A 12,330-nucleotide genomic window follows, 5' to 3' on the forward strand; every position below is an offset into this window, starting at 1 on the left:
CATGTGTTAATTGCCATTTTCTTGCCATTATCACTGCAATTTACAACACTGTACAGTGTAATATAGTCCACGTTGTATTTCAGAGGGTGTAGTAACAGTCTGCCCAACTCTGCTTTAAGACAGAGGGTTTTTAAGTAATCAACAGAAGTTAGGACACCTGTGCAAATTGTTTGCTTCCATTTACAAGGCTTAATTTACTTCAATTGCTGCAGAACATCTGTAAATTGTAAACTATTAGTTGTTCCCTAAAGAAGGCCCAGTTGTAATATTCTGATATTTCCCTTTTTTCAGTTTTTGCTAACCTAAATTTGAAATCTCTGGCTGTTTACTGCTTACCTTTTCACAATTTTAGGTCAACTGAGGTATTCTAAAACTTCTGACCAGTAGTTTAGAGTGCAGTACAGAAATCATAATGTTGTTCTATTTTGAAACAGTGCCAGTTTCTCTGTCACCCTTCTTTCTGATTTAACCCATTTGTATGAAAGTGTTTTCCAATAACTAGAGCAACAGGTTTTTGTGCTATGAGAAATATTTATTCACTTTGTATAAAATAAACATTTGCAAAATAAAAGAGATGTTACAGTACTTTAAACATACATGATGGAAACACCTAGCTCTAGTTTCAGCGTGCACTGTTAAGTCTGGTAAGTTCATAACCACAATCCAGTTCAGCATTTATTTTCATTTAAGCTGCCCTAGGAATAGAAGAGAATGGCAGCACTTTGGTTTCTTTCATTGGCTTTTGTAGTCACCCTGCTGGCAAATGTTTAGGCACTGGATGTTTTGAGAACATAATCATAATTTGTACGTAAGAAGCAGCATAGCATTACGTTTTTTATTATGTTTCAAGTGGCTTTTCACTACTTGTCATTTAATACATTAGAGGGTTAAGTCTCATTATTAAATTGTGGAAGTGACATTAAATAAATCCAGATTGTGTATTTTGATGCAAAATCAGTTATGCAATGGTTAAATTCTTTGCCTTTATTTATCTGACATGACTGTAATGTAGAACTATGCCACATCCATTCCTGATTTCCCAGGGTCAATATTGCTCCACATCACCCCACTTCATCTTTTTCAACACATTCCCATTCATAACACTGGTACTGTCTTTCTTTTTACATTGTATTACCAAATTCTCTGACTGTAAACTTTTTAATGCTTGCAGTGCTAGCAATATTTCTATTATTCCATCCATTTTCTGAACTCTACTGCAGGGTTAAGGGTTGAGAGGAGCTGCAGTCTACCCTGGCAGCAACAGCCATAAGGCAGGAGCCAGCCCTGAATAGAGCATTAGTCCAATGCAACCCAAAGAACCGATGTAGTTCATACCCTTTACCAACATGGTGTTGCAGTGGGATAAGAGCTTATACCAACCATACTGGGTGCAAGGCAGAAACCCGCTCTGGAGAAGACAGTGGTTCATCACAGGGGACATTCATAAGTACTGTCACTAGCACCAAGTCAAATTAAAGGTGTCTGCTGCTCCATGTCTTAAAGGGGCAAAGCAGAGTGCATAGTGCAATTCCTCTTTGGCACCACAAGATTATGCAAACTCAATAACAGGAACAAAAGTTTGACAAGCTAAAGGAAACCATTGGATCCCTGAAGCTCGATTTGCAGAATAATAGATCATTTGTCCTAGTATTTCTTCCAGATACTTTTTAAAAGTTGACAAAGTTTCAGTTTTAGCTTCTTATTAAATACTGTACATTTACAATAAATAGGCTAGGATTTGAACCCAGGATTCTGGAACATTGGGACTGCTGTAGAGGTAATAATAGTAGGAGCAGTAATAATCATTACTGTCATGTAATCAGCATTTGCAATGGGCTGGCATCACATCCATTATTGATTCCTGCCTTGTTCCTGTAACCCAAAATTTGATTTCCTTGTCTTTCCTGACCAATCTCATACGTAGTTTGTCACAGAATAATCCACTTATATATTTATTTTTAACTGGACCTAGCCTAATATTCATATTCCTTTGCTCTAAATAACTCTTGACTTTGTGGTGCACAGACAACAAAAATGAGTCGGCTCAGTATGTCTTTTTTCAGGTTTCAGAACTTGGATGGTGGCCATATAGTAAACTTTAACTGCTGCATGTCATAGTGAATAGGCTACAGAGCCACATTAAGACAGTAAAAGGCGCCTAGCAGGAACTCCTCCAGTTTTATTATACTGACCTAATAAGTAAAAATTAAATGCACTTTCAGCTTAAACGATGGCTCACTGCCTCTTCACTGAAACCCCTTAATAACTGAGCATAGCATAGTCTGTCTTGCTCCTTTATTTCCAAGTAAACTTGTTGCTTGTGTAAAAGCTTTTCAACATGTAAGTGCTCATTATTGTTTTCAGTCTTGTCACGTAAAGCAACATCTCTCATTTAAAAAGTAAGAAAAGACTGAAATTGTGCCTTTTGGAGCATAGAGAATGAAAACAAAATTTCTAAAGATGTACAGTGCATCCTGAAAGTATTCACAGCGCATCACTTTTTCCACATTTTGTTATGTTACAGCCTTATTCCAAAATGGATTAAATTCATTTTTTTCCTCAGAATTCTACACACAACACCCCATAATGACAACGTGAAAAAAGTTTACTTGAGATTTTTGCAAATTTATTAAAAATAAAAAAATTGAGAAAGCACATGTACATAAGTATTCACAGCCTTTGCCATGAAGCTCAAAATTGAGCTCAGGTGCATCCTGTTTCCCCTGATCATCCTTGAGATGTTTCTGCAGCTTAACTGGAGTCCACCTGTGGTAAATTCAGTTGATTGGACATGATTTGGAAAGGCACACACCTGTCTATATAAGGTCCCACAGTTGACAGTTCATGTCAGAGCACAAACCAAGCATGAAGTCAAAGGAATTGTCTGTAGACCTCCGAGACAGGATTGTCTCGAGGCACAAATCTGGGGAAGGTTACAGAAAATTTTCTGCTGCTTTGAAGGTCCCAATGAGCACAGTGGCCTCCATCATCCGTAAGTGGAAGAAGTTCGAAACCACTAGGACTCTTCCTAGAGCTGGCCGGCCATCTAAACTGAGCGATCGGGGGAGAAGGGTCTTAGTCAGGGAGGTGACCAAGAACTCGATGATCACTCTGTCAGAGTTCCAGTGGTCCTCTGTGGAGAGAGGAGAACCTTCCAGAAGGACAACCATCTCTGCAGCAATCCACCAATCAGGCCTGTATGGTAGAGTGGCCAGACGGAAGCCATTCCTTAGTAAAAGGCACATGGCAGCCCACCTGGAGTTTGCCAAAAGGCACCTGAAGGACTCTCAGACCATGAGAAAGAAAATTCTCTGGTCTGATGAGACAAAGATTGAACTCTTTGGTGTGAATGCCAGGCGTCACGTTTGGAGGAAACCTGGCACCATCATGGTGGTGGTAGCATCATGCTGTGGGGATGTTTTTCAGTGGCAGGAACTGGGAGACTAGTCAGGATAAAGGGAAAGATGACTGCAGCAATGTACAGAGACATCCTGGATGAAAACCTGCTCCAGAGCGCTCTTGGCCTCAGACTGGGGCGACGGTTCATCTTTTAGCAGGACAACAACCCTAAGCACACAGCCAAGATATCAAAGGAGTGGCTTCAGGACAACTCTGTGAATGTCCTTGAGTGGCCCAGTCAGAGCCCAGACTTGAATCTGATTGAACATCTCTGGAGAGATCTTAAAATGGCTGTGCACCGACGCTTCCCATTCAACCTGATGGAGCTTGAGAGGTGCTGCAAAGAGGAATGGGTGAAACTGGCCAAGGATAGGTGTGCCAAGCTTGTGGCATCATTTTCAAAAAGACTTGAGGCTGGAATTGCTGCCAAAGGTGCATCGACAAAGTATTGAGCAAAGGCTGTGAATACTTATGTACATGGGATTTCTCAGTTTTTTTATTTTTAATAAATTTGCAAAAACCTCAAGTAAACTTTTTTCACGTTGTCATTATGGGGTGTTGTGTGTAGAATTCTGAGGAAAAAAATGAATTTAATCCATTTTGGAATAAGGCTGTAACATAACAAAATGTGGAAAAAGTGATGCGCTGTGAATACTTTCTGGATGCACTGTAAGCTGCTGCAGGTGCTAATCCTGTTATGTTGGTGATTTACACATTTAATACGAGTCTAGCAGACCAAACATGCATTTTTTTCCTTTGAATTATAATTGACTTTGGTTGTAGTTTGATGCCACAAGAAACTGGTTAAAAAAAAAAATAATGGCAGCTGCTCTTCTACCAGACGTCACAGATAATCGCCAATTTTGCACAATTGCTGCTGCTTCTCCTTTACACATAAAGCTGGTAAATTAGACAAAATAATTCTCCTTAGCACTAGGTATTTACTGATTTTTAATGCTTGATACCAGTCAAGCGTTACTGTATTTTAGCAGACCTATTCAAATCTATAGCCTAGCATTCTGTAAAGCACCTTTTCGTAATGATGCACTTCACAGGCTCATATTTCACCCATCAAGGTATCAGGAGGCACGCTGGAGAGGATACATTACAGTTTTCCAACAATTTTTTTTTTTTTAAATGTTACGAAAGCTGGAAATATTGTAAGCTGTAAAAGCTGGAATCAAAAGACATTATTGACCAGCTTGGTAGGTGTGTCATATTTTAGATCAGTAATTTTACTTATAGGCTGTGATGAGCCACATGAACTGTAACTGCTGCAGCTGTAACAAATATGCAAAATTTGAAATTTTACTTTGGTACAGTGGAAATGTAGGGATCTGCAAGCTTGAGACACTTTGCTTAAAATTGCACTTACAGGAGAATGAAAACAAATTTCCTGATATATGTGCTTATTGTAAATAAAAGGAATCAATCCCATTGTACAAAAAAGAAAAATGTAAATATGCAATGTACTTTAACACTTTACTACAAAATCTAAAAAAGTATATACATTATTAAAAAAAATGTAAAACATATCCATTAGTCAGAATGCCTGTAGGGCTTTTCCATTGGACAAAGAAGGTTTTCCCCAACTGGAAGAACTACAGTAACTAAGTAAAAGAAAATGGTGGAAAATAATGTTGCCGTAATAGGAATAAAAATGGAAACATACTATAGGTAATGAATTTAAAAATACAACGTGATATTTGTGGAAGTGAGCAACATGGCCTAATGGCTAAAGCATTGGAGTGTCATTTCAAAACACTTTCAGCATGACCTCTGTGTGACCTGTACAAAGCCACTTCAGATGCATTTATTGCATTTCTAGAAGAGTCTACAGACAGGTGAAATGAAGTAACTTAGTCTGGGATGATGTTCAGGTTAGAAAGGTTGTATATCAAGTAAATGAGATCAGTATCTGAGGTAATCAGGTTAATTTGGCAAATTTGTTGGAAATTGCGTCTCACTCCATTGCCACACAACATCCCTGTGGATTTCTGAATTGTTCTGCTACATATTTTTAAGGCTAACATTGATTATTTGGATACATTCTAACTTAATGCAAATTTGCATTACGCTTAAGCAATATAGTAAGGTTAAAAATGCTGTTAAGTTATAATGTTTATCAGTTTGCAAGTGTAGAGGTTATGATAAAAAGCATGTAAAATGTAAAACAAGTGACATTTTCACTGAGAGACATTTCAATGCTTATTGTTTGGCCAGAAATGACTGATTTAGTGGACACATTTCCCTGACTGAAAAATGCATTGTTCAAGCTCCCATTAAACAATTTATTCCACTTTCTTTTAATTCAAATGGAATGCAATGAAATACTGATATTAAAAAGGTACCAGCTATAAATAAGAAAAATCAAAAATTAAATATTGTGAAAAACTCAAGTGTTTCATTATTATTATTTCTTTGTCAAATAATTAGAAGGGATCCAGCCTTCACATATTGACCCACCCGCCACTGCTTTACAAAACCACCAGCCACTGACGTTCTTTTCTAGAACATCAAACTCTGTTCCTTCTTTAAAGCTGGAGGTCTGCTCATCTCCTTCAAAATCTGCCACTGCCACATAAACTCCATCCTTTTGTTGGGCATTGTCTCCTTTTAAAAGAGGAGGAGGTTTCTCTTTAGGTGGCTCCATCTTCTCTCCAATTTTGCTACCCACCTTTGGGACAGGTGCTCCTTTCAATTTTATTTCATCTTTCAATGGAGGAGGCAAAAGAGCTTTGGGCTTGGAGGGAGGAGGTCGGAGTAGTGGGCCAGCCACTTTCACATCTGCTGACTCCTTAGATGGCACTTTGGATTCTGTCGGACTTGATGGCGCTGTTGTTTTTTTTGGTGGTGGGGGTCTTCGAGGGGGCACAGTTGGCCGCTGAGGGGCCTCTTTTGAAACTAAGCTTTTCTCACTTTCTGGCTCATTTCCTGAGAATTCTGAAGACGACTTGATGCCTTTAACGTTTTCACTGAGGCCATGACCGTTTTGCTGCTTAGGATTAGTCTTGGGATCATCATTAGCTTTTGTGGCTGCAGGAACATCAATTGCTGCATCAGAAAACTGTGTCACATCCTGTTCAGAGCCCTTGTCACATGGTCTAGCAGGCCGCAGTCTGCTCCGTAGGTTAGTGATATCAACCTTATCGTCACTGCTAGTTTCAAGTCGAGGGGCAGGGAGAGGTTTGGGCCTGACCTGTGGTTTAGGCTTCACAAAAGGCATCTGATTTGCTGCCTCTGTCTTTTCCTCTAAGGAGTCAACTTTGACTTTTCCAGATTTTGTCACAGGCTTCAGATTCAACTTTTTCACTTCTTTGGCAGAAACCTTATGTCCGCATTCAATTCCCATTTCATTTTTCAGGTGTAACATTTTATTCTTGTCATCTTTTCTCTGTTCTGCCAATCTGTCTCCTTTAAAAGCAACTGGCTTTGGTGGCATCATGGGCAAAACTGACCCTGGAGCTGGAGGCTTGCATGGTGGTGCTCGTGAAGGTTCAGATCTTTGCTTTTCATTGATGTCTGTGTCTAGACTTTTATTGATGGACTCTTTTCGTGGTGGAAGTGCAGGTTTTTCCTCCTCTGTAAAATATGTCCCATTGGTTGAACTTCCTGGAAATGCACTGGATAACACCTTATTATCTGGACAGCTAGGTTTACTTAGCTCTTTACACTTCCAGTCTTTAAGTTTTGGTTTAGCCATAGATTCACCACTTGTGGAAGGCTCATCAGGAAGAGCTCTAGAATGCTTGGTAACATCTTCTGGTGCTCTGTCATCGATTCTTAATTGGTTCATTTCATTTGGAAGTGGAGCCAGAAATGCTGGCCTAGATGCATTGCTAGTTTTCTTGTACTTATCTATGAAGGTAATAGGAGCCCAGCCTTCCTTGTCATCAATCTGTATATACCACCAACCACTGGAATTCTTTTCTATAACCTAGGACAAGAACATAGAATAAAGGATGAGAATGGGCCAGAACCAATCCAGTAATGTTAATTTGTCACTAGTCTGAAGATAAGTAAGCAATAATATATATTCCAAGCAGTGTGAAAGTGGTCCAGATCCTCAGGATCTAGACTTTAAAGAACAAAGTTTTCTCCTCAAAAAAGGTGTCATGTACAGCATGGTTGTAAAATTAAAGAAGAGTAATTATTAATCAGGCCAAAGTGATAGTACACAAGAGGATTGTTTTGTGTGGGTAAAATTCCCATAATGAGCAGCAAAACCTGCCATGTGTTGCATTGTTAGGTCAGAATGGCATTTGGTCACACATGCAACCACACATTGTGCAAATATTCCTTCATAGTGAAGAACATGATGCGCATCTGAGAAATCCTGACATATTCTTATCACAAATATATCCAGGGACATGACTAGTCTGAGGAACATTACTGACATCACGTAGGCATTCCTGGACGATGACACTATTTGTGGTCCAGTGTTTTCCTATTGAAAAATGACACCAAGTAGGTTTTCTATAAAAGGTCATATAATGGTTCAAACTAAACCTGACAGCAAAGAGAAGTGACCAGCTCTGTTTTTAGGATGTACTGTTCAAGAGAACTGTCTCTACTGCATGATTGTTCACACTATCTCCATATGTGGAATCAGGATTCAACTGCCACATGAGGAGAAGTGCAACTTGTAAAACATGATTTAACATCAATCCATAGTAGTTCAGACTGCTTGATTCTAACACTACACTAAATGAAGTCAGGGTTAAATGAAAAATGATGGATATCACAGTGGACAAAGTGAATGTTGCCCCACCTCTGTGAGTTGTCAATCCAGGATATGAGGCATTTCTTAGAAGGCACATTTTTGTACATAAATAGTGCAGAGTGTTGACATAAGCACTTTACTATAATCTAGCCAAGTCATTGTGATGTTCCTTTTGGTTTCTCATGCATAAAAGAAATTCTGTTGACTGTCATCATCATTAGTATCTTACTGCGTTTACATTCATACTATAATATGTGTGGCCACTTGCTCACACAAAATTGAAGATTTGGTCCTCATCACACTAGCAGTATTGTTTGTTGAAATAATAATACGCATGGCACCAAGACATCTTTTGTTATGCTGGAGCAACAGTAAAAGAGTCCAAACACTCACTATACATGTGTCTGCTGAACTTATTTTCAGGTTAACCTATTAAATGGCTCCCCACTGGCAGCTGCAAGCATAAAAGCAAAGCAAAACGTATGCTGATCTGGCATTGATCTGTGTAATTTTTATTGAGTTTATTGTAATCATTCCATACAAATAGATCAATTTTTACAAAAAATAGGATTGAAAACAAATCAACCCTCACCCGTGCTTTCGTATAAATTTAATCATTGCTCTTGCACACAACTTTTCTTTGTCACAGAGTGATTACAAAAAATTGTACCTTACCACCTTAAACAAGGGTATCTGAGAAAGAAGCAGTGATAAAACTAATGGGACAGGTCAGAATAAGATTAATAATTTAGAATACAAAGGGAACCACACACATTTTGAGATAGCCTCAAGTGTGTGTTTGGCTGGATTGAGAATGTTTCAACCCTATAAAACAAGTTAATTTGATAAAATATCAAATTTCATGGTACTCTTCCTTATCCAACCTCGTACTAAATAAGGAGACTGACGTTTCTCTTTGTCATGTTCTCTGTGTGTTGTTGTATAGCAGTAGGTATGGCTAGACTTGTTGACCTCTAATAACAATGCCCAGTTTCTGGTGAGGAATTGTCAGGCACCTCCATGCTATCTGAGAGAGAAATTCCCTCTATCTAGTATAGCACTTGAAGTACAGTTACTGCAGCACAGATAAAATGGTCAATCACATGGTGCCCTTTATAGGTACATAAACTAACAGGGATTTATTGTATTTTAGAAACACTGAAATTAACAATCTATTGTTATAATATACAGTCTCACATTGTCCTATCAAATACCTCAGGGTCTTATTCATGAGTGCAGGCAGAGGCGATAACCAAGGAATCAGTGTAGTGACAGAAGTTCTGCAGATATTGTACTGGACCATAGTGGTAAAGTAGGCGTGAGATCCTCAGTTTAAGGTTTTGATTTACTGGTCTGTATCCTCATATTCATTAATAGGTGGTGGTTAAAAAAATAAGGTTAACTACTACAAGATGACAAAATTTGGTTCCTACATAGAGGTTCTGGCTTCACTTGTCCATGAAGTTATGTGTAGCTCGGCAATATGTGCGGACCTTGGAGTAGAACTACTGTTTCTACAGATCAAGAAGTGCTAGTCATTGTGGTTTGGGCATGTAGTTATGGTGCCTCTGGATGCCTCCAGGAAGGGTGTGGTTTGTGGTAACAGACATGGCTAACTAGGAGAAGGGGTTATTACATGCTGAAGGATTCTCTCTCCATATCTATTTGGTAGTTCCATAAGAAGAGCTGGAAGAAGTTGCTGCAGATAGTAAGTAGCTATTCAGTCCAGCTTGGTAGGGACAGAGATAAAAGATTAAATGAAGTGAATAAATTATGCAACTAATATGAGGTTACAAAACAAACATACAGTGCATTCGGAAAGTATTCACAGCACATCACTTTTTCCACATTTTGTTATGTTACAACCTTATTCCAAAATGGATTAAATTCATTTTTTTCTTCAGAATTCTACACACAACACCCCATAATGACAACATGAAAAAAGTTTACTTAAGGTTTTTGCAAATTTATTAAAAATAAAAAAACTGAGAAAGCACATGTACATAAGTATTCACAGCCTTTGCTCAATACTTTGTCGATGCACCTTTGGCAGCAATTCCAGCCTCAAGTCTTGTTGAATATGATGCCACAAGCTTGGCACACCTATCCTTGGCCAGTTTCGCCCATTCCTCTTTGCAGCACCTCTCAAGCTCCATCAGGTTGGATGGGAAGCGTCGGTGCACAGCCATTTTAAGATCTCTCCAGAGATGTTCAATCGGATTCAAGTCTGGGCTCTGGCTGGGCCACTCAAGGACATTCACAGAGTTGTCCTGAAGCCACTCCTTTGATATTTTGGCTGTGTGCTTAGGGTCGTTGTCCTGTTGAAAGATGAACCGTTGCCCCAGTCTGAGGTCAAGAGCGCTCTGGAGCAGGTTTTCATCCAGGATGTCTCTGTACATTGCTGCAGTTATCTTTCCCTTTATCCTGACTAGTCTTCCATTCCCTGCCGCTGAAAAACATCTCCACAGCATGATGCTGCCACCACCATGCTTCACTGTAGGGATGGTATTGACCTGGTGATGAGCGGTGCCTGGTTTCCTCCAAACGTGATGCCTGGCATTCACACCAAAGAGTTCAATCTTTGTCTCATCAGACCAGAGAATTTTCTTTCTCATGGTCTGAGAGTCCTTCAGGTGCCTTTTGGCAAACTCCAGACGGGCTGCAATGTGCCTTTTACTAAGGAGTGGCTTCTGTCTGGCCACTCTACCATACAGGCCTGATTGGTGGATTGCTGCAGAGTTGTCCTTCTGGAAGGTTCTCCTCTCTCCACAGAGGACCTCTGGAGCTCTGACAGAGTGACCATCGGGTTCTTGGTCACCTCCCTGACTAAGGCCCTTCTCCCCCGATTGCTCAGTTTAGATGGCCGGCCAGCTCTAGGAAGAGTCCTGGTGGTTTCGAACTTCTTCCACTTATGGATGATGGAGGCCACTGTGCTCATTGGGACCTTCAAAGCAGCAGAAATTTTTCTGTAACCTTCCCCAGATTTGTGCCTCGAGACAATCCTGTCTCAGAGGTCTATAGACAATTCCTTTGACTTCATGCTTGGTTTGTTCTCTGACATGAACTGTCAACTGTGGGACCTTATATAGACAGATATGCGCATTTCCAAATCATGTCCAATCAACTGAATTTACCACAGGTGGACTCCAATTAAGCTGCAGAAACATCTCAAGGATGATCAGGGGAAACAGGATGCACCTGAGCTCAATTTTGAGCTTCATGGCAAAGGCTGTGAATACTTATGTACATGTGCTTTCTCAATTTTTTTATTTTTAATAAATTTGCAAAAATCTCAAGTAAACATTTTTCACGTTGTCATTATGGGGTGTTGTGTGTAGAATTCTGAGGAAAAAAATGAATTTAATCCATTTTGGAATAAGGCTGTAACATAACAAAATGTGGAAAAAGTGATGCGCTGTGAATACTTTCCAGATGCACTGTATATACTAAATAGACAAGAGTGCTACTAGTCACAAACATTTTTGTAAAATAATTTTTTAAAATTACTTTTATTTTTTACACATGTAGTTGAACAATATCAATAAACCGTGCATTATATGATATGGTAAACTCAAGCACATTTGATACTGCAGAACTATAACCACTAAAGATGTCCTTATTATCGTAGCAGTGATTAAAAATTATTAGCTGTGGAGCCGATGTGAACAGTGCAAAGTTGGCTGATTACATGGAAGGAGTTTATAGACTTGCACAGCTCCTCATAGTGCAGTTTATGTGATAGGTAGGTTAGGAGCATGCACTGATACAGAGTATTGCCGCACCCACCACACAATGAACCACCTCAGGATCCCAAATTAGGACTCGAGTGCAGCTGTGCAACAGGTGACATCTCAGTACCACACTAGTCCGAATGGAATAGAACAGTGTGAGGTTTTTTCTACGGTGGCTGGAGTGCCAATCCTACCACTCTGTAAGTTGGTGGACCTTCTTGCAGGGCTGGATGCAGGTTAGCATCATACCTAAAATGGAACAATGGCAGATTGAGGGCCTTGCTTAAGGGCCCAATGTTGTGAAATCACTTCTGGTATTAACGGGATTCGAACTGGCAACCTCCAGATTGCCAGAGCAGATCCATAGCCTCAGACTCACCACTCCACCTGTAAACACTATTATGTATAGTTAATGAAATGAAACAATAAGTGTGTTTACATGAACAGACACAATGGACGTAAGGTGAGTAACTTGGA

The 12,330-nt window shown here is 39.6% G+C and overlaps 1 protein-coding gene across 4 annotated transcripts in view; it reads right to left on the reverse strand.

Annotated features, from left to right (window-relative positions):
- Positions 1-511: 511 nt before the first annotated feature.
- Positions 512-12,330, reverse strand: part of sh3pxd2b (SH3 and PX domains 2B) — a 146,292-nt gene continuing 134,473 nt past the window's right edge. For all 4 annotated transcript variants that reach the window (XM_051933345.1, XM_051933346.1, XM_051933348.1 and 1 more), the window contains one exon: positions 512-7,336. In XM_051933345.1, coding sequence (XP_051789305.1) covers positions 5,813-7,336 — 1,524 coding nt within the window. In that variant the 3' untranslated portion in view covers positions 512-5,812. The remainder of the gene's footprint in view (positions 7,337-12,330) is intronic.

The sequence above is a fragment of the Erpetoichthys calabaricus genome, chromosome 11 (genome assembly GCF_900747795.2).
Source record: "Erpetoichthys calabaricus chromosome 11, fErpCal1.3, whole genome shotgun sequence".
Taxonomy (NCBI): Eukaryota; Metazoa; Chordata; class Cladistia; order Polypteriformes; family Polypteridae; genus Erpetoichthys; species Erpetoichthys calabaricus.